This window comes from Dama dama, chromosome 15, assembly GCF_033118175.1.
Source record: "Dama dama isolate Ldn47 chromosome 15, ASM3311817v1, whole genome shotgun sequence".
Taxonomy (NCBI): Eukaryota; Metazoa; Chordata; class Mammalia; order Artiodactyla; family Cervidae; genus Dama; species Dama dama.
The window spans coordinates 67,409,374-67,430,486 of record NC_083695.1 but is presented as its reverse complement, the minus strand read 5'-3'; the positions used below and the strand labels follow the sequence as shown (position 1 = coordinate 67,430,486).

Below are 21,113 nucleotides of genomic sequence, written 5' to 3'. Positions count from 1 at the left end.
AGAATAAGGTTCAAATTACCCAGTTCTCACATAAGCTATGACCACTAGATGGGAGACCTCACCAGGCCATTTCCTGCGAGACCAGCATGATATTATCTCCTCAGCAGCCCAGGAGGACAGGAAAATAAGGAAATCTGCTTTAGGATCAGTAGTCCTAGAAGACGTGTGCCCTTCTTCATGTCTTCATCACTTTAAATAAGTTCTCACCTTGCTTTTCAATAGGCCGTTGGGACCCAAGACCTTGTTGAAAATATGTTTTCCCACATGGGCATCCACAGCTGACAGAGGGTCATCCAGAATATAGATGTCTGAATTTTGATAGGTAGCTCTGGCCAGGCTGATCCGCTGCTTCTGACCCCCACTGAGATTTATACCCTGAGGAAGAAAATAATTTCTATTAAGTACTGAAACTGAGTCCCCCTAAAACTGAGTTCTTCTACTGAATTTATGATAAACATCTCTATCCAAAACTTTATTCCCATTCTTGGCTCATACCTGTTCCCCTCAAATTAAGGAACATAAAGGAAGGATTGAAACAAAGCAGGACCCTGCAGGGCAACCTCCTGGGTACAAAAGCCCCTCTGTGTCCCCTGTTTCTTACTTGTAGGAAAAAAAGCTTTAGTCTCCCTGGCCTTCCTGAGTTTCAAGCAGTTACTAATTAGGGAAGCGAGAGAATGTAGAAACAAAGGAAAAGCAATCAAGAAACAATAGTTCAGCTATAAAACAGAGCCCTAGCTCCTCCTTAAGGGGTATACGTAACAATCTGCTTGCATATCTCTAAATTGTTCTGCAGAAACAAAAATTCTCATGCAGTTGGAGGATGATAACTGCACGCTGACCATAAGCACTTAGACCTGAAACTGGCTGGAACCAGGTCGATGATTAAGAGTCCTGAAACAGCACCCTGTCACTTACCACCAACCAATCAGAAGAAAGTCGACAAGCTGCAACCCTCACCCCAGATGCTGCCTTTAAAAACCCTCTCCTGAAAGCCACTGAGGAGTTCCAGTCTTTTGAGCATTAGCTGCCCATTTTCCTTGCTTGGCCCTGCAATAAACGCTGTACTTTGCTGTACCACAACTCAGTGTCAGTAGGCTGGCTTTGTTGCATGGTGGGCAGCTGGACGTGGGTTCAGTAACACAAGTTCCTTTATACAAATAAATATCTTTGATTCAAATAAATAACTTTAAATCTAATAATTAAATGTGTGCCCAGGTTATCATTTTATATCATATAATTTACTTATTTTGTTGTTGTTTTTGCTTCCTGCCCCAGGAGAATGTAGAGCTATATCAGGGTGGATTTTCTGTTTGTTTGTGGGTATAACTCCAGCACTTAAAATAGTATCTGGCACACAGCAGGTACTCAAGAAATGTATGCTGAATTAAGAAACAAGAACTGTATCTGCAGTCTCCTAACCTCAAGACCTTTCCCCAAAAGACTGCTATATTCATTTTTAATAATGGGGAAAGAGGATAAAAACATCCTAAATAAATAGTAATCAGGGATTTGTAAACAAATTATACTATATTCATATACTATGAAATGGTCATTAAAAATTAACTTTTAAGAAAGGCATTTAATAATGTATTAGATTTCTATGTGTTCACTGCAGATTATTAGAGCCCTACTCTGGCCCACATTAGTATACAGAATTAGAGTTCAGACAGCTCCGGTCTGCCTCTGGCCTTCTACCTGTGAGGTCTACCTCGGGTTAGCTGCTGGTTAGTTAACCAAGTCCTAGGTTCATTATCTTTCCTTTAGATTACACAACTCATATTTGCTTTCAGGTACAAAATTTTAAATTTCTGAGTTATTTGCACAAAATATTGTGCAAACTCAAGTTTTCTGATATTTGTTCCAGACTTAACTACCAAAATTGATCAACTATTTTATTGTCATGGACTTCTTCACCATCCCCACTCTTTTCCTTCACCTTTTGGGATCCCCTCATGTCCCAAATACCTTCTCTCCAATCTCAGCCATGTCTCCTCCAGGCAGCACTTCCAAGTCAGGGAGGAGGGCACAGGCCTCCAGAACCTGCTGGTATTTCTTTTCATCCAACTCTGATCCGAAAAGGATGTTTTCCTTTATGGTGCCATTCTGGATCCAGGACTGCTGCGGGACATAGGCTACAGAGCCCTGGATGGGAAGGATCAGACCACATGACTGCTCTGTACCTCTGGAAATGCAGGGTTGAAGGAGGGGTTGGTGGAGGTGGGAGGAACAAATGGAACGTAGCTTTGAAAAAATGTCAGGCTGACTGGACAACTGATCTTTATAAAGGTACATGTATTTATTGCACCAAATAGGGAGAAAAATTCAATATCCCATGCATCATTTAAAGTCTCCTTTTTGGACCTTCACTCTCTAGCCATGATCTGAAAGCTGAAGGATGAATGCACATGCTGCTTCTAGAACAGGGTTTTAGTCAGACCCTGGTGAGTTTACTAGGACCAACAGAGGGCCAGCACTGATGGGGGAAACCAGATAGATGACATCTTAGGAAGCAAGAACTCAGAGATGGAAATTTGGGCACCAGGCTGATGCATGAATCTGATCATGTCAAAGGAAAAGACAGAGGGTAAATGCCTTTGGGTTTGAGGACAAACTTGGTTATGAATTAGCAGGAAAAAGTGTCCTGAAAGGAGTTAGTAGACAGAGTTAAATCTGTAGAGTCTGCTCTGTTATGCTGCATGTTTATTTAATGTAAACTATCTCATTAATGATCAGTAAATCAGGGAATAAATGTCAGTATAATGTGGAAGAAGTGTTGGCTTTTAAAAATTTTCCAGGCCTTTCAATGCTAAGTAATCAGGGGCATGTTTTCTTATAATGAAGAAGAATGGCTTAGCAATATGTGAAGATCTTAAGAAGAAAAGCTAAAAAATCTACAGACATGCCTCTTTGGGGTGCAAGTAGTGGCTGGTGAAATGATTCCAAGTACCTATAATTTCCCCTAAATTTAGCTTTATGGGGAAGCTAAGAATGCTGATGGAGATGCCATGAAAACATTCCCTCTCTGTTAAAGGAATGAAGCAGGGCAAAGGCTAATAGAGTTTTGCCAAGAGAACGCACTGGTCATAGCAAACACCCTCTTCCAACAACACAAGAGAAGACTCTACACATGGACATCACCAGATGGTCAACACCAAAATCTGAATGACTTTATTCTTTGCAGCCAAAGATGGAGAAGCTCTATGCAGTCAGCAAAAACAAGACAGGGAACTGACTGTGGCTCAGATCATGAACTCCTTATTGCCAAATTCAGACTTAAATTGTAGAAAGTAGGGAAAACCACTAGACCATTCAGGTATGACCTAAACCAAATCCCTTATGACTATACAGTGGAAATGAGAAATAGATTTAAGGGACTAGATCTGATAGACAGAGTGCCTGATGAACTATGGACGGAGGTTCCTGACATTGTACAGGAGGCAGGGATCAAGACCATCCCCAAGGAAAAGAAATGCAAAAAGGCAAAATGGTTGTCTGAGGAGGCCTTACAAATAGCTGTGAAAAAAAGAGAAGTGAAAAACAAAGGAGACAAGGAAAGATATTTCCATTTGAATGCAGAGTTCCAAAGAATAGCAAGGAGAGATAAGAAAGCCTTCCTCAGGGATCAATGCAAAGAAATAGAGGAAAGCAACAGAACAGGAAAGACTAGAGATCTCTTCAAGAAAATTAGAGATACCAAGGGAACATTTCATGCAAAGATGGGTTCGATAAAGGACAGAAATGGTATGGACCTAACAGAAGCAGAAGATATTAAGAAGAGGTGGCAAGAATACACAGAAGGACTGTACAAAAAAGATCTTCACGACCCAAATAATCACGATGGTGTGATCACTCACCTAGAGCCAGACATCCTGGAATGTGAAGTCAGGTGAGCCTTAGAAAGCATCACTACAAACAAAGCTAGTGAAGGTGATGGAATTCCAGTTGAGTTATTGCAAATCCTGAAAGATGCTGCTGTGAAAGTGCTGCACTCAATATGCCAGCAAATTTGGAAAACTCAGCAGTGGCCACAGGACTGGAAAAGGTCAGTTTTCATTCCAATCCCAAAGAAAGGCAATGCCAAAGAATGCTCAAACTACCGCACAATTGCACTCATCTCACATGCTAGTAAAGTAATGCTCAAAATTCTCCAAGCCAGGCTTCAGCAATACATGAACCGTGAACTTCCAGATGTTCAAGCTGGTTTTAGAAAAGGCAGAGGAACCAGAGATCAAATTGCCAACATCCACTGGGTCATTGAAAAAGCAAGAGAGTTCCAAAAAAACATATATTTCTGCTTTTTTGACTATGCCAAAGCCTTTGACTGTGTGGATCACAATAAACTGTGGAAAATTCTGAAAGAGATGGGAATACCAGACCACCTAACCTGCCTCTTGAGAAACCTATATGCAGGTCAGGTAGCAACAGTTAGAACTGGACATGGAACAACAGACTGGTTCCAAATAGGAAAAGGAATACGTCAAGGCTGTAAATTGTCACCCTGCTTATTTAACTTATATGCAGAGTACATCATGAGAAACGCTGGGCTGGAAGAAGCACAAGCTGGAATCAAGATTGCCGGGAGAAATAGCAATAATCTCAGATATGCATATGACATCACCCTTATGGCAGAAAGTGAAGAGAAATGAAAAAGCCTCTTGATGAAAGTGAAGAAGGAGAGTGAAAAGTTGGCTTAAAGCCCAACATTCAGAAAACTAAGATCATGGCATCTGGTCCCATCACTTCATGGCAAATAGATGGGGAGACAGTGGAAACAGTGTCAGACTTTACTTTTTGGGTCTCCAAAATCACTGCAGATGGTGACTGCAGCCATGAAATTAAAAGATGCCTACTCTTTGGAAGGGAAGTTATGACCAACCTAGACAGCATATTTAAAAGCAGAGACATTACTTTGCCAACAAAGGTCCGTCTGGTCAAGACTATGGTTTTTCCAGTGGTCATGTGTGGATGTGAGAGTTGGACTGTGAAGAAAGTTGAGTGCTGAAAAATTGATGCTTTTGAACTGTGGTGCTGGAGAAGGCTCTTGAGAGTCCCTTGGACTGCAAGGAGATTCAACCAGTCCATCCTAAAGGAAATCAGTCCTGAATATTCATTGGAAGGACTGATGCTGAAGCTGAAACTCCAATGCTTTGGCCACCTCATGCAAAGAGTTGACTCATTGGAAAAGACCCTGATGCTGGGAGGGATTGGGGGCAGGAGGAGAAGGGGATGACAGAGGATGAGATGGCTGGATGGCATCACTGACTCAATGGACATGAGTTTGAGTAAACTCCGGGAGTTGGTGATGGACAGGGAGGCCTGGCGTGCTGCGATTCATGGGATCACAAAGAGTCAGACACGACTGAGCGACTGAACTGAACTGCACTGAACACCCAGCTCTCAAAGGAAGAGGTGAGAGGCCTAGAACTAATTGTGAAGCTGGGTGCAACAGTCAGTGGAGATTTTACAATGCTACTGTTTTTCTTGTTATTGCTCTTATTGTTTTTGTTGGTAGCCTGGCTACATATGTTTTTGTTAATCTGTTCCAGCTCTTTCTCCCAAGTCCTCTTATTTTTATTGCACAATTTTGTAGATTAGGAGGATTTCAGAAACATGGATTATAGTAGAATTACCTATACTTTGAAAGAAGACATCTTTCAACAGCTTTCAAACTGCAGTATGCACATGAGAATCACCTGGGGAGCTCATTAAAAATGCAGGTTTTTAGAATCTACCCCAGAATATGATTGTACATGTGGAGTAGGGCAAAGAATCTATAGTTTATAAGTCTCAGAGATGTCTCTGAGACCCCACCAACAGCTACCTGACAGGAGTGGTTATCAGATTCTTTCTCCCCGTGAGAAGGCAGCAGTCTTAGTGCTGCCCACATTTGAGTGTCAGGAGTCTTCTCCTTGGCATTCCTTCTCACCTTGACCGTGATGTGCCCGTGGACATTTTCCATTTCTCCCAGCATGGCTGCCATCAAAGAGGATTTCCCAGAGCCCACAGTGCCCACCACAGCCACCAGCTGGCCTGGCATAATGTCCAGGTTCACACTGAAAGACAGAAGTGTACTTGAAGGAAGTGGAGGGCAGATGCTCATGCCACTTGTCAGATGCCAAAGGAGATTTTCCTTCAAGATTGGAAAATGTATCTTGGATATACAAAGTTCCAAAGTAGTCCTCTAATTTTTTTTTCCTAAGACTTTAGAGAGTAAGGCTTAATTTATAAGTTGTTTGTGCAAAAAGCTAGTTTCCAATGGAAAAATAATTTCAGAACTATGTGGCACCATTGAACAAGACCCTATTTGTTCAAATCCCAACTCTCCACAGCTGAGCTGTGTGATCTTAGAGTCTCACTTCTCCTGGACTCTCAATTTCTAAACTAATGGGGCTGGGACAGAGTAATGCATACCAAACTCGACTATTCAATGAGAAGAGCCATTCAATAAGATGCTCACTGAGAGCACAGATGCCCTGCCCCCTTCCCGAGATTTGGCTGAGTGTGGCTGGGTAGGGGCCCACACTGGGCCAGGCTCCTGGAAACTCTCTGTTCTAGCCCTAATAGTTGAGTTCCTAGAATGTTAGGAACATGGGAAACTTGTTCTCAGGCTTTCTGAACCTGCCCATCCAGCTGGGCTCCTTCTAGACTTACTACTAGCAAAGGGGGAGCTACGTCCACTCTCCTCTCTGTAAAGTTGAGGCTTTCAGGTTAGGAGGGCTCAGGGCTTCTGGCCTGACACATGCTGGGGCAAGCTCCAGGGTCCATGTTAGAGGATGGAGAAACGGGAGAGAAGTGTGGAAAGTCCTGGGTGTGGCAGGAAGACCATTAGGTGTGCTCAGCTGTGAAAAAGAAGCCTGGCCTGCTCGGGCTCCTGGCGCACCCTGTGGCCTGTGCTCAGTGATGGGGCTGGGGTACATACACGTAGCGCTGAAGGAACACACTCCATGCAGGAGTGTGGCAAGAAAGGGTTGGCTTAAGGCAGGGGGTGACCTACAGGGCAGAATGTGAGGGGGGGGTTGTAGATGAAAAATTCCAGACCTGAAGTTGATTTTAGAAGCAGCTCTCATCATCCCCTCTGGGCAAAGAAGGCAGGCCCTTCATGATAACTCTTCTTAAGTGAATAAATGAACTTAAATTGAGTTCAGGTTCTCGTGAGTATCCTCTGGCACATCCAGAGACCTAGGCTACCTGCCAGCCTGCACTACCTCCATCCACAATCTGGAGAACAAATGTCTTCACAGGTTCTCAGCTGTACTGTCCCCCAGGAGGAAAGCGGCGGTGGGGGGCGGGCAGGTACAGTCCTAGGGACTGCTGTCAGTTCATCCCTCCCGGGGTCTAACCTGCACTAGTATCTAACTGAACATGTGCACAGCTCATTTCCCTATGTGTTATATTATATGGAATTTCCCTATAACAAGACCGGCAAGAAGAACCCTAAAATACAGCAAGAAGAAAAGGAGGCAACTCACTCTCGGATTGTGACACCCAAATCATGGTCCCAGGTAAATGATGCCTCAGAAAACTGCACAGCTTTATCTGTTGAGAAAAATTCCTGTCTTTAAGTCAGATGTAGGTCCCCACATGTCTATCTGCCTTTTCTCAGTCTTCATGTGCCCCTTGTTCCTTCCTCCAGCAGAGCCTTCCTCTGTCTGGTGCTAAATCATGAGTTGACAAGAGGCAAATGAAAGCCCCGGGGGTGAGACCAAGCGTCACCTGCATACAAAGTCCTTTATTTACTTAGGAGTCCCAAGCCAGTTGGTAGCCCAGATTCTTGATCTACAGACACTCTGGGTACATTCCCAGGCCCTCTGTTGCCTAGTCTCTTGTATAAATTCCACTTCCACATGTAAACCCAGCCACTCCTGCCCTGGATTCCAGAACCATGGCTTGTTCTGCCTATGACTGCCCCTCAATCCTTAAACCTTTAGAACCTGTGTGTTCTTTCACTTCAGCCCCCCTTCCCAATTCCACATACTTGGCTCCATCCTGACTTCTGTTTTCTAGGTCCTTTGCAGGATTCCCCACTTATTCTCAAAACAGCTGGCCCAGCTTTGCTTGGCAATCTGGCTGGCTAAGAAATCTGTTCTAAATGAACACAAAATTTAAGTAATAACCAGTGCAAATATAGATGCAAGATAAGTCCCTTGGCTTTCCCTTTCCTTCAGTTGGCTGCTGCTCTGCCCTTGTATATCAAAGTCCTGGTGCCAGCACTGTGAATATATATGGGAAGCAACTTCCAAATTCATTTACCAGAATTGCAATCATGTCGAATGGCAGATGTGTCCAAGTCATCCCCTCCCAGGTACTTCTCTATCCGCTCTGTGGAAACACTGGCCTAGAGAAGGACACAGAGGAACAAAGTTCAATGACAAGCACAAGGAGTGTGACTTCGTCATCAGCCTTGGATGTGGAAGCAGACAGTCAACCTGCCAGGCTTCTTGCCCATGATTTGCGATTTGCCACAGCTGGAACCTCTGGCCCCCTACCCACTCCCCAACTCCTGACTCAGCCACATCTCAGCCCTGGGAGCCACCCTACTCTGAACACAGGAAAATTAAGAGGCTCTATTTTAGCCCCTCAGAAAACTCATTGCGGTGGTGGTGGTATGGGTGAGTGGGAAGTTAATTCTCCTGTGCGGTCTCGGGGCTTCGGACCTAGATTCAGAAAGTGTCTTCTGCCTTCTTCCAAGATAAAATTTCTGTCTGATTCTGGTAACTGGGCTCCTGGCATATTCTTTGAGTTCATGTTCTGATGACCCAGGCAGTGCCCTGAATCACTACTGGGACCCTCTGTGGAGGAAGTGGCCATGGAACCATAGTGACCTGGCATATCTCCACTTAGGCCAGGCTTAAATTGCAGGTAACATAAGCACTGGCAGGATGCCCTGTGGTCCCCCTGGAACAGGAGAAGTTGGGGGGATTTACAAGGATGTTTCACATTTCCTCCCTTCCAGGCAGGCTGCCATGAGACAGCTTCTTGTCACGACCTGGGTTCTGAGGAAGTACTGTACTTTGGGGGCCTTCCGCGATGGCTCAGCAGGTAAAGAATCTGCCTGTAATGTAGGAGACACAGGAGATGTGGGTTTGATCCCTGGATCGGGAGTATCCCCTGGAGGAGGAAATAGCAACCCACTCCAGTATTCTTGCCTGAAAAATCTAAGCCTGGTGGGCTACAGTTCAAAGACTCACAAAGAGTCGGACGTGACTGAGTGACTAAGCAGGCATTGCACTTTCTGCCTCTCCCCCTCTTTGGAGCAAACTGTGGGCTATAGAACTGCATGGCTGCGGTATGGATCAGCTCCTGTAGAGGGCCTCACTGCCTACTTGCCTGCTCATCTGGCCCCTTTGTTTTGCAGAGTTGTCACCCTTGTTGATCCTGCTTTTGCTATCTGTGTGATAAACTATCTGACTCTAAAAAAGAGCGTGTTGTTTCTTTCTCAGCCAGATCTACCAGCCTTCTTAACACCTTCCAAGACCAGAAGGGCTCCTCCTAAATCCCGCTCCTTCCTAGGGCCTGAACTCTCTGAAGCCAGTCACCTCCGGATGAACACAGGTCACCACACTTTGTCATCCTGGCTGCCTCACCAGTCTGCCACCTCCCTGGGAACATCCTCCTGAGATCTGGTACCTGGTCCATCTCAGTGACTGCGCTCAGTTTTCAGGACCCAGACACTCCCTCCGGACCATCTTAAGCCTACTGGATTCCAAACTTAGTTTTCTGACAGCTTGAGGCTCCCAGATCGCATTTGGTTTTACCACCATGTGGTTTCATACAAAGAGAGGTCTTTGGACAAAGGAAAGTCCCCTGATCTAGTGGCTAAGACTCTGTGCTCCCAGTGCAGGAGATCCAGGTTTGATCTCTGGTCAGGGAACTAGATCCGCATGCCGCAACTAAGAGTTAGCATGCTGCAACAAAAAGACTTGGTGTAGCCAATTTTTTTTTTTTTTAATTGAGAGAGAGAAGCCTTTTCTCTCCTTTTGTGCCACATTTTCCCAATGCTTTATAAATATCCTAAGAGTGTTGGGAAAATATGGAGGAAACTGAACCAAGAAAAGGGCTTAGAAATGTTCCAGGAGCAGAGCTAATCATCATAGGCTCACTAAACACTCTCAAAACCGTGTCTCCCTGTTAGGTATATGAGATTGGTATGATTATCCTCAGTTTATAGTCAGAAAAATGGGGGTTCAAAGAACTTGTGACTGTACTAAATCATGCTGTTGGTCTCCAGAGACCAAACCAATCTCTCTAAGTGAAGGTTTACCGGCAGAAGTTGGATATGAGGAAGGACAGACCAGTCATTCTGGAATCTAAGATTTTTAACCAGGGCTAGAAGGAAATGGCAACCCACTCTAGTATTCTTGCCTGGAAAATCCCACGGACAGAGGAGCCTGGTGGGCCACAGTCTATGGGGTCACAAAGAGTCTGACATGACTGAGCAGCTGAGCACACTCAACTGGCAGTGAGAGATCCTACCCACCTGGAGCATGGAGGAGATTAGCATGGGAAGCATGCTCATGGGGAAGCGCAGGATGTTGAAGAGGGTGATGGAGGTAAAGGCCTTTTGTGCATCCAGAACATTACTGCTATCCACCAGGACGTAAACAGAAAATGTGATCACAGACACCTGGAAAAGAAGAGCCATCAGTGATCTATTCCCCAAAGGGATCAAGCAGCCTTGTTCTAAGTACTGTATCAGAGTTGAAGGAGTCTTAGGAATTATCTCAACCTTTCCATGTTACAGAGAAATCTGAGCCCAGAAGAGGAGGAAATATCTTGCCTGAGGTCACAAAGTCAACTAATAGCATTGCTAGGACCAGAGCTTAAGAATCCTGGCTCCTATGATCAGCGTTCCTTCTCCTACAGATGAGAAGCCTTCCCGTGCAGACCATGCCTAGATACCACATTCATGCTGAATTCCCTGTAGTTAACTCCAGGCAGCCAGGTAATCAAATTGTTCACAAGGGTGAAACTAGATCTAGGGGCCGTGAGGTAGGAAGAACAGCATGATTACTTAAGAAGTGGGTCAAGGTTCCTTGGATTTCAGGGTCAGGCCTAGAAGTGCTAGGCACCTTTAATCTTTCTAAACAGACCTTTCTCTCCAGGAAGCTGACCCTGCCCACTGACTCCTGTCACTCACCAGCACTGGAGTTAAGTATAAGAAAAACATTATTGCAGACTGCAGCTGCCCAAATCTCAGCAGGTTCTTGAGCTCTTTCTTCCGAAGGTTGTGGACTTGGTTTTGGAATGAAGGTTCCCAGGCAAAATATTTCAGGATCTAATAATAGAGAAGAGCACAGCTTACACTGTTGCCCCAGAAGGATATCAGATACAACCCACCCACACAGGTTTTAGGAAATACCCCCCCAAACCGGGGAGGTACAAATTCAGCTTATAAAGGGTGATTACAGGAAGGTAACTGACTCAATGGACATGAATTTTAGCAAACTCCAGGAGATAGTGAAGGACAAGGAAGCCTGGTGTGTTGCAGTTCATTGGGTCACAGAGAGTCGGACATGACCTAGTGACTGAACAACAACAGAAAGACAGCTTGCATCTGTTGACAGCTTACAAGGTACACATTTTATGTACTCTATCTTACTTAATCCTAAGTGTGACAAACTTTGCCTGGCACTAAGGGGGGGCTGCCCAGGACTCGGTACTTTCAGTGCTAAACCCGGAAAGTTCTGAGCAAACCAGGAAGAAGTAGCTGCTTACTCTTTCAGAATTATTGTATCCATTTTAACAATAAGGAAATAGGTTGAGAGTGACTAAGTACCTGGCCCAAAGTCACCATCTAGTGAGTGGTAAGAGCTAAGACTCAAAATCACGTCTATCTTCTCATTTTGCCACATTGGCAAGAAGGTATATCAGAGTGCTGTGTGCAGAAATATCAGATGTTAAAAGGGGCCTCTTTTCATTTTCAAGAGGTGTAGGGTAATATTAAAGTCCATTAATTCAGCCAAACTCTGCTCAATGTTATGTGGCAGCCTGGATGAGAGGGAGGTTTGGAGAACCGATACATGTATATGTATGTCTGAGTCCCTTTGCTGCTCACCTGAAACTATCACAGCATTGTTAATTGGCTATCCCCTAACACAAAATAAAAAGTTTTTAAAAAAATCCAGGAATTCAAAAACTGTCTATATTAAAAAAGAATTTGATGAAATGTATTATTTTGAAAGCTAGTAAATAGAGGACAGAAGTGTATATTTATCCGACCTGTCCTTTATTTTAGAGTAGCCAACTAGTTGATTAAAGATCATTCTTCATTACAGAATTCCCGCTGAGCAATGCCAAAGGAACAAAGGAATTAAAACATCACCTGTTGGCAATGAAATAATAGAACAAGGCAGTGATCAACAGCGGCTGCTAAAACCTTTATGACAGTGGTTTTCAACCTCGGCTGCATATTGGAATCACTTAGGGAGCTTTTAAAATATATACATGCCTGGGTCTCACCGCTCCCCCCACTCCCCCGCCCAAGAGTTCAATTTAGATGGTTTGCAGTAAGGCCCAAACCTCAGTGGGTTTTACAAATCTTCCAGGAGATTGAAATGTGCTGCCAGGGCCACAAATCACTGCTCTTGGTGAAAGAATAAGGGGTGAATTAGGCTGACAATGCCTGGACCCCATAAACACTCACCATCACTAAGTTTAGAAGCACATAGCACTACCCAACCCCTTGCCCTCCAACCCCATCCCAAACGAAAACAAAACCCAAATAAGCCTAAATCTACTCAAGTTCTATATTTAACCACCAATTTACAGGTAAGAATAGGAAATAAGACAAACTCTTCTATCAAATGACCAGGAAGGGGGCAGGCAAGGGGCTATTGTAGATTAAAAGTACTATTGATTGAATGCAACACATGGACAGTTTTTGGATCCTTATTCAAACTAACCAACAGTAAAAAATAAAATAAAATAAAAAAAACTTGTAGATGCTCAACATCACTTATTATCAGAGAAATGCAAATCAAAACCTCAATGAGGTACCATTACATGCCAGTCAGAATGGCTGCTATCCAAAAGTCTACAAGCAATAAATGCTGGAGAGGGTGTGGAGCAAAGGGAACCCTCCTACACTGTTGGTGGGAATGCAAACTAGTATAGCCCCTATGGAGAACAGTGTGGCGATTCCTTAAAAAACTGGAAATAGAACTGCCATATGACCCAGCAATCCTACTCCTGGGCATACACACCAAGGAAACCAGATCTGAAAGAGACACGTGTACCCCAGTGTTCATCACAGCACTGTTTATAATAGCCAGGACATGGAAGCAACCTAGATGCCCATCAGCAGATGAATGGATAAGGAAGCTGTGGTACATATACACAATGGAATATTACTCAGCCATTAAAAAGAATTCATTTGAATCAGTTCTATTGAGGTGGATGAAACTGGAGCCCATTATACAGAGTGAAGTAAGCCAGAAAGAAAAACACCAATACAGTATACTAATGCATATATATGGAATTTAGAAAGATGGTAACAATAACCCTATATGCAAGACAGAAAAAGAGATACAGATGTACAGAACAGACTTTTGGACTCTACGGGAGAAGGCGAGGGTGGGATGATCTGAGAGAACAGCATGGAAACATGTATATTATCAAGTGTGAAACAGATTGCCAGTCCAGGTTGGATGCATGAGACAAGTGCTCAGGGCTGGTGCACTGGGATGACCCAGAGGGATGGGATGGGGAGGGAGGTGGGAGGGGGTTCAGGATGGAGAACACATGTAAATCCATGGCTGATTCATGTCGATGTATGGCAAAAACCACTACAATATTGTAAAGTAATTAACCTCCAACTAATAAAAATAATTGCAAAAAAAAAAAAAAACTTGTATGAGGCAATTGAGGAAATTTAATGGTATCAAAGAAGGATTTGTTTTTAGGTATGCTATTGGTATTGTGATTATGTTAAAGTCATTCTTTTAGAAATACACACAAAGTGTTTACTAGTGAAATGACAAAATATCTGAGATTTGCTTTTGAATAATCTAGCAGGGCATGAAGTGGGTAGTGGGGATGTAGATGAAACAGGTTAGGTCCTGCTGATAATTGCTGGAGCTGGGTGGTAAGTCCATGGGGGTTCGTTATAGCATTCTCTCGACTTTTGTCCACATTGGACAACCTTTACAGTAAAACATGAGAACAAAACAAGCTATTTAAGATACATAAATAGAAATCTTGATCAAAAGAAGGCCTGAGAGGAGTAGCAGAAGAAACAGGAGACTTGTGGCTGGATGGATCAGGAGTCATGGGACACAACCCAGGCTCAGAGGCAGGAGTCCACAACCTCAAGCAGGTTGTTAAGGCCAAGAGGCTACTGCGGCTGTCACCGTGCCCAGAGAGCTTCCCACCGTGCCCACGCTCAGCTTCTCACCTTGATCCCACTGAGAATCTCATTCATGATCTTTAAACGGCTGTCTTTATTCTTCATATTTTTAACCTGCCAGGAAAGAATAACAGACAGAACAAGCATCCATGTGAGCGGGTCCAGGTTTGCTTCAGACGCTAAATCTCAGCGGTACTTGCGGCTGTTGCTCGGTGAGAACTTGAGGTACCCAGTGATGGGCTGTGTCTCTCCCACTCTCCTCCTTGCTCTCCCTGCTCCTGCCACACTCACCACCCTTCTGAGCCTGAACAGTGTTGGCCTGACTGTGCCCTCCTCCCAGGTTTTACCCAAGTCTTCCTCCCTCACCCTCAGGTTCCAGATTTCAGCTCAATGTCTCTTCCTCAGAGGCCTTTCCATGACCTAAAACCACTCCCTACGATCACATCACCTTGTTTGATTCCCTGCATATTACTACTGGCGTTTCCCTTGTTGTTACTTATTTATGGCCTGAATCTCCACCCCAAGCAGAATGTAAGTTTCCCGAGAGCAAGAGCCTTGTCTAATTTGCTGCCATGTTCCCCCAGAAATAAGGTGTGCAGTAAGCATTTTTAAAATGTTGAGTTGGCCAAAAAGTTCATTTAGGTTTTTCTGCATTAGGGAAAACCCAAATGAATTTTTGGCCAATATTTGTAACTCAGTGAATGCAAAACAAATGAATGACTTAGTCACATATACCATCGAGTTCAGCCATCCAGAATATGATTTCTGACAGAGATAAGGACTGTCCACAGGGAGCTCTGCTACCTGGTGGGAACAAGGTCTATTGCCAGGATTTAGGCATAAAGTCTGGGTTGCTCTTGTGATGGCTCTGTGTGGCTAGTTTATAGTGCTATGATAGAGAACCAGGGTCATAATTCCTTTTTAAGAGCAGCTGAGCATAGCAGGGTGTAAAAGTTATATGCAGGGTCCCTGGGCAGCTCTTCTCTCTCCAATTAGGGACATGAATGAAGACAGGAGATATAAACCCTAAAAGTGGTCAGAAGATGGAAAGGGAAGATAAAGCCAAGTTCATTTGGGACAGTGGCAAGTCTCCTATGAGCCTTGCCTTGCCCAAACTCCAATCACCAGTCAGAATAAAGTAAGAAAACTTTAGACTTTGAAGAACATGTACATATCCCCAGTGACTGTTTCTTTACCTGAACAGCCCTGTTCTTGGTGGCGAGTACTCCATTAATTGGGATTAGGATCACCATCACCCCAACACCTGCTAAGACTGAGGGTCCCAACTCTGCCCACAGGAAGTAGATGGCCAAGATAATCTGTAGGACATTTGACCACAGCAGGTGGATGAAGTTGGTCACATCCATGAGCTTCTGGGCGTCCACAGACATCAGGTTCACTGTTTCTCCAACGGTGTACTGCTTCCTGGCCCGGTTGGATAGAGTCAGTGCCTGAAAATAAAGATTGGAATTGAGACACATGAACAAGGCCAAGGAGACTGGGAAGTGAGAGGGGATTCAGGAAGGAAGTGAAAGACAGTAGAAGGATTGGTTCCATATGGCCATAACTTCCAAGGGGCTGTGATCTTCTGGCTGCTAAATCTTAGTGTTCTCTTTCTTGACCAGTCTTTCCTGCTATTTCTACTGTCCCCAACATGCCCTCCCTACCCACACACTGTCTTACCCAGAAAATTCCTATTTATCCCTTAGTGTCAGCTTAGGTGGAACTGCTGAGAAGCCTTCCCTGACTCCCAAGTTTGGGTTAGATACTTCTGTGTATTCCCAATGCTTATCTCTGCCATTACATTCATCACACGGAACTCTAATTGTGTTTTCCTATTTCTCTACCAGTAGAAAACTCTAAGGACAAGAGCTACCCCTGCCCAATTCACTACTGAATCACCTACACGTGGTGGGGAAATCAAATACTGAAGAATGGAAGGAACAGAGGAATGAAGGGAGGAAGCCTATATTGACTCTGTCCCTGCAGACTTTAATGGGGCAATGTTATCTGGAGCCATACTGTAAGGAGGCTGCAGCCATTCCCAAGAAGGACAGAGACCTTAGAATGGAGAGGAAAACGGTGGGGCTCACATACTGGAAGCAAAATGACTTGTTTATTGTCAGGAAATTTGAGGGCACTATCTAAATGCCTGAATCTTGTATCATGAGCCATCATTTCAGAGAGATGAGAAGGCTGAGACCCACAGTCAGTGACTTATAGCAGTGTCTTGTACAAATGCTCCCAGACAAGAGAGTGGGGGCTGAGGGGGTAGCTGCATGAAATCAGCTGACACTACGCTCACCAAGCAACCCTTTGGTGTGGCCCACATCTTTCCGAAGGAAGGAAAGCCTAATTCCCACAAGGCAGTGTATGGGCTATGAGTGGCCCTAGCTACCACCTTTAGTCTCCTCCTAAAAGCTCTGTCATCTTAATCCATCAATGTAGTCTTTAGAATATATCAGGATGCTTTGTTGTACAGTAAAAAGAAGGAAATTTCCCAAAATGTTAGGCTACCAAGGTTCTAGAGAAATCAGTCCACTGCTAGACCCCCCTTTGGTATTGAAAAGTAAAAGAAAAAAGTATTATCTAACTACCTTTCAAGGTAATTGCTATACTTTTCTTTTCTCAATAAATCTCAATAGAGTGAAAAAGTCAAGCATATAGTCCCAATAGCCCTTGTCTGGAGTCAGGGCCTGTCTATGTGATTCTAGTCATTAAAATGATCTAAGCCCTACTTCTCTCTAAAACAGCGATGATGCAGTTACTTCACAGAGCTTTGAATTGGCAATGGATGTAAAATATATTTCACAACATTTCATAAATGAAGTATAATCTAAACATAAAATTAGTCAATTTTAAATTCTATTTTAGGAGCAATATTTATTTGAATGGGTGTCTCATTAAAGGCTCTATTTTACACATTTTGTATGAATTGTGACAACTGCAAAGCCTGGAATATATTAAGAATCAAAGAGTCAGGAATGTATTCTCACAATTGTAAAAGTGTACGTTCACAGATATATCTGAGATAGCTTGGGTAGTGACCTCATATCCTGCAAACCAACAGAAACACAGTTACTCCAGAAGGAATAAAGGGATTAAAAAAATTGTAGAAGACAAATTCCAGTGTGAGGCTATCTAGGGGTTCAAAGAACTTGACCAGACTTCTGATCTTAAGACATCTGGATCACCTCTCTGGGTCTCTCGTCCAGTCAGCATCTACTCAGGAAAGATAAAAGTCATCTTGGAGTTTTAAGAGAGGAAGGCAAAGGAGAAAACCAGGAACTTTAACAGAGAAATTGCTATGATAGAACACTTCAGTGGTGGATGAAAAAAGGAAGAAGAGGCAACTAACTGTTTGATGTTCTGACCTATTAAAAGTATCATCTCCTTCTGGATGAATTTTCTCATCAGGCTTAGAATCACTACTCTTATTTTTATTTCTTTCTTTTATTTTTTTAAACTGAAGTTTACTTGACCATTTTCAATTATTAAGGGAACTCAAGGGACTAGATCTGGTAGACAGAGTGCCTGAAGAACTATGGACAGAGGTTTGTACCATTGTACAGGCGGTGGTGAACTGAAACCATCCCCAAGAAAGAAACGCAAGAAGGCAAAGTGTTTGTCTGAGGAAGCCTTACAAATAGCTGAGAAAAGAAGAAAAGCAAAAGCAAAGGAGAAAGGGAAAGATATATCCAACCGAATGCAGAGTTCCAGAGAATAGCAAGGAGAGATAAGTCTTCTTAAGTGAACAATGTAAAGAAATAGAGGAAAACAACAGAATGGGAAAGGCTAAAAGTCTCGTTAAGGAAATTAGATATACCAAGGGAACATTTCATGCAAAGATGAGCACAATAAAGGACAGAAATGGCAAGGACCTAATAGAAGCAGAAGAGATTAAAAAGAGGTGGCAAGAATATACAGAAGAACTGTACGAAAAAGGTCTTAATGAACTGGATAATCATGATGGTGTGGTCATTCACCTAGAGCCAGACATCCTGGAATATGAAGTCAAGTGGACCTTAAGAAGCATTAGGTAGTGGAGGTGATGGAATTCCCGCTGAACTATTTCAAATCCTAAAATATGATGCTGTGAAAGTGCTGCACTCAATATGCCAGCAAATTTGGGAAACTCAGCAGTGGCCACAAGACTGGAAAATGTCAGTTTTCAAAATCCCGAAGAAGGGCAGTGCCAAAGAATGTTCAAACTACAGCACAATTGCACTCATCTCACATGCTAGCAAGGTAACGCTCAAAATCTTCAAGCTAGGCATCAGCAATATGTGAACTGGGAAATTTCAGAAGTACAGCTGGATTTAGAAAAGACAGAGGAACCAGAAATCAAATTGCCAGCATCCACTGGATTATCAAAAAAGCAAGGGAATTTTTTTAAAAAAATCTACTTTTGCTTCTTTGACTATACTAAAAAGCCTTTGACTGTGTGGATCACAACAAACTGTGGGAAATTCTTCAAGAGATGGGAATACCAGACCACCTTACCTGCCTCCTGCAAAATCTGTATGCAGGTCAAGAAGCAACAGTTAGAACTGGACATGGAACAATGGACTGGTTCCAAATTGGGAAAGGAGTACGTCAAGGCTGTATATTGTCACTCTGCTTATCTAACGTCTATGCAGAGTACATCATGCGAAATGCTAGGCTGGATGAAGCACAAGCTGGAATCTAGATTGCTGGGAGACATCTCAACAACCTCAGATATGCAGATGACTACAGTAAAGGCCGAAAGCGAAGAGGAACTAAAGAACTTCTTGGTGAAGGTGAAAAAACTGGCATAAAACTCAACATTCAAAAAACAAAGATCATGGCATCTAGTCCCATCACTTCATGGCAAATAGATGGCAAAACAGTAGAAACAGTGACAGATTTCATTTTCTTGGACCCTAAAATCACTGCAGATGGTGACTGCAGTCACAAAATTAAAAACACTAGCTCTTTGGAAGAAAAGTTATGAGAAACCTAGATAGCGTATTAAAAAGCAGAGGCATTACTTTGCCAACAATGATCCATCTAGTCAAAGCTATGGTTTTTCCAGTAGTCATGTATGGATGTGAGAGTTGGACCATAAACAAGGCCAAGCACCAAAGAATAAAAGGTTTCGAACTGTGGTGCTGGAGAAGACTCTTGAGAGTCCCTTGAACAGCAAGGAGATCAAACCAGTCAATCCTAAAGGAAATCAACTCTGAATATTCATTGGAAGGACTTGATGCTGAAATTGAAGCTGCAATACTTTGGCCACCTGACGTGAAGAACCGACTCAGTGGAAAAGACCCTGATGCTGGGAAAGATTGAGGGCAAGAGGAGAAGGGGGCAACAGAGGATAAGATGGTGGGATGCCATCATCAACTCAATGGACATGAGTTTGAGCAAACTCTGGGAGATGGTGAAGAACAGGGAAGCCTGGTATGCTGCTGTTCATGGAGTTGCATGACTTAGCAAATGAACAACAACAACACTTGTCTATTTTCAATTCTTAAGGGGAAAAAATGAGACTTCACCTTGGTGTCTAGGACAGAGGGGAATAAAGTTGCTCTGAGAAAATTAAACACTAAAAGCGACGTGTCAGGGACTTCCCTGGCAGTCCAGTGGTTAAGACACTGAAGGGGCACAGATTCAATCCCTGGTCAGGGAACTAAGATCCCACATGTCATGTGGCATGCGGAAAAATAGGAAAAATAATAATAATAAAGCAACAGGTCAGAGGGAGGATGGGCAAAATTATCTTAAGGAAATGGAAAAGCTCCCAAGTCTGCAGAATTTAATAATCAGAGTAAGGATGTTGATATTTACAAATCCAAAAAGAGAATCAGGCAGAGGAGGAGCTGGTTGCCACTCAAGAGTGAAAAAGAAATCACTAGGCAAAAGGCAGTCCAGGGAGATGGAGCCCTGGTTCACAGAGTATACTAGTCTATGGTAAAATTGTGATTTGAGATGGATACACCAGGTCTCATGAGCCCAGTTTCACATAGTACTTGGTTTAAATGTTAGTGATTTTAAGAGTCTGCCCTTGGTCAGCTTCTTTTCTGACTTCACAGTCTATCCTAAGGTGTTGTCAGCTTGTGGAGAGAAGAAAGAGAGAGATGGTATGCCAGCCTTCAAGGCTGAAAGGAAGATCCTGGGCAGAGAAGAGCCTGCCAGCTTTCCCCTGCGGTAGGGTACACTCCACCACCATCACCCACGCCCCGCCACACACACACATATTCTGTGTCTATATACACACTTTTCATTTTAATTTCCAAAGAAATATCTAAAGAAGGCTGTATGTTTCGCCAAAATTCAGTGTTGAGGTCAGTTATCACTTCCATCAAGTTTTCCTCAATCGTGGAACAAAGGCTCGTGTTTACTCAGGGGATTTTCTTTGGTGATCCCTGGCATACCCCACATACCTTCTTATATACAGACGCCATGACGGTGGTCCGCACTTTCATGCCCAGCATAAAGCACAGCTGAAAGTAACACTGAAGGCAGACAGACTGGACGAGGGCCACGACAAAGAGGAGAATTGAATAGAGATATCCAGTCCACAGATATACTTCACGGTCATTTGCAAAGGCGATCAGCAACCTGCCAGAGCAAAACCAAGTAAGTGCTGACAGCAAGCCTCCGAGGGCTCCTTCCCTCACGGTGCACAGCCAGCTGCCCTGCCCCACCCTGGAGGTAACTGAAGTGACTACAGCTGTTCGGTGCTCCTGGAAGACTGAGCTCCGCCGCCATGCCAGCACTCTGGCCTTTGGAGACGAGCAGCCGG

At 43.7% G+C, this 21,113-nt stretch overlaps 1 protein-coding gene across 2 annotated transcripts in view; it reads right to left on the bottom strand.

Moving 5' to 3' along the window:
• Window positions 1–21,113, bottom strand: part of ABCC2 (ATP binding cassette subfamily C member 2) — a 77,257-nt gene that overhangs the window by 29,985 nt on the left and 26,159 nt on the right. Inside the window, exons 9-18 of one of the 2 annotated variants that reach the window (XM_061162372.1) lie at window positions 20,752–20,929; window positions 15,541–15,795; window positions 14,393–14,458; window positions 11,138–11,275; window positions 10,478–10,624; window positions 8,251–8,335; window positions 7,470–7,536; window positions 5,927–6,053; window positions 1,966–2,142; window positions 208–375 (exon numbers count right to left, since the gene is read on the bottom strand). In XM_061162372.1, coding sequence (XP_061018355.1) covers window positions 208–375; window positions 1,966–2,142; window positions 5,927–6,053; window positions 7,470–7,536; window positions 8,251–8,335; window positions 10,478–10,624; window positions 11,138–11,275; window positions 14,393–14,458; window positions 15,541–15,795; window positions 20,752–20,929 — 1,408 coding nt within the window. Of the gene's footprint in view, window positions 1–207; window positions 376–1,965; window positions 2,183–5,926; window positions 6,054–7,469; window positions 7,537–8,250; window positions 8,336–10,477; window positions 10,625–11,137; window positions 11,276–14,392; window positions 14,459–15,540; window positions 15,796–20,751; window positions 20,930–21,113 lie in introns of both variants that reach the window. The other variant, XM_061162373.1, reaches the window with a different exon arrangement.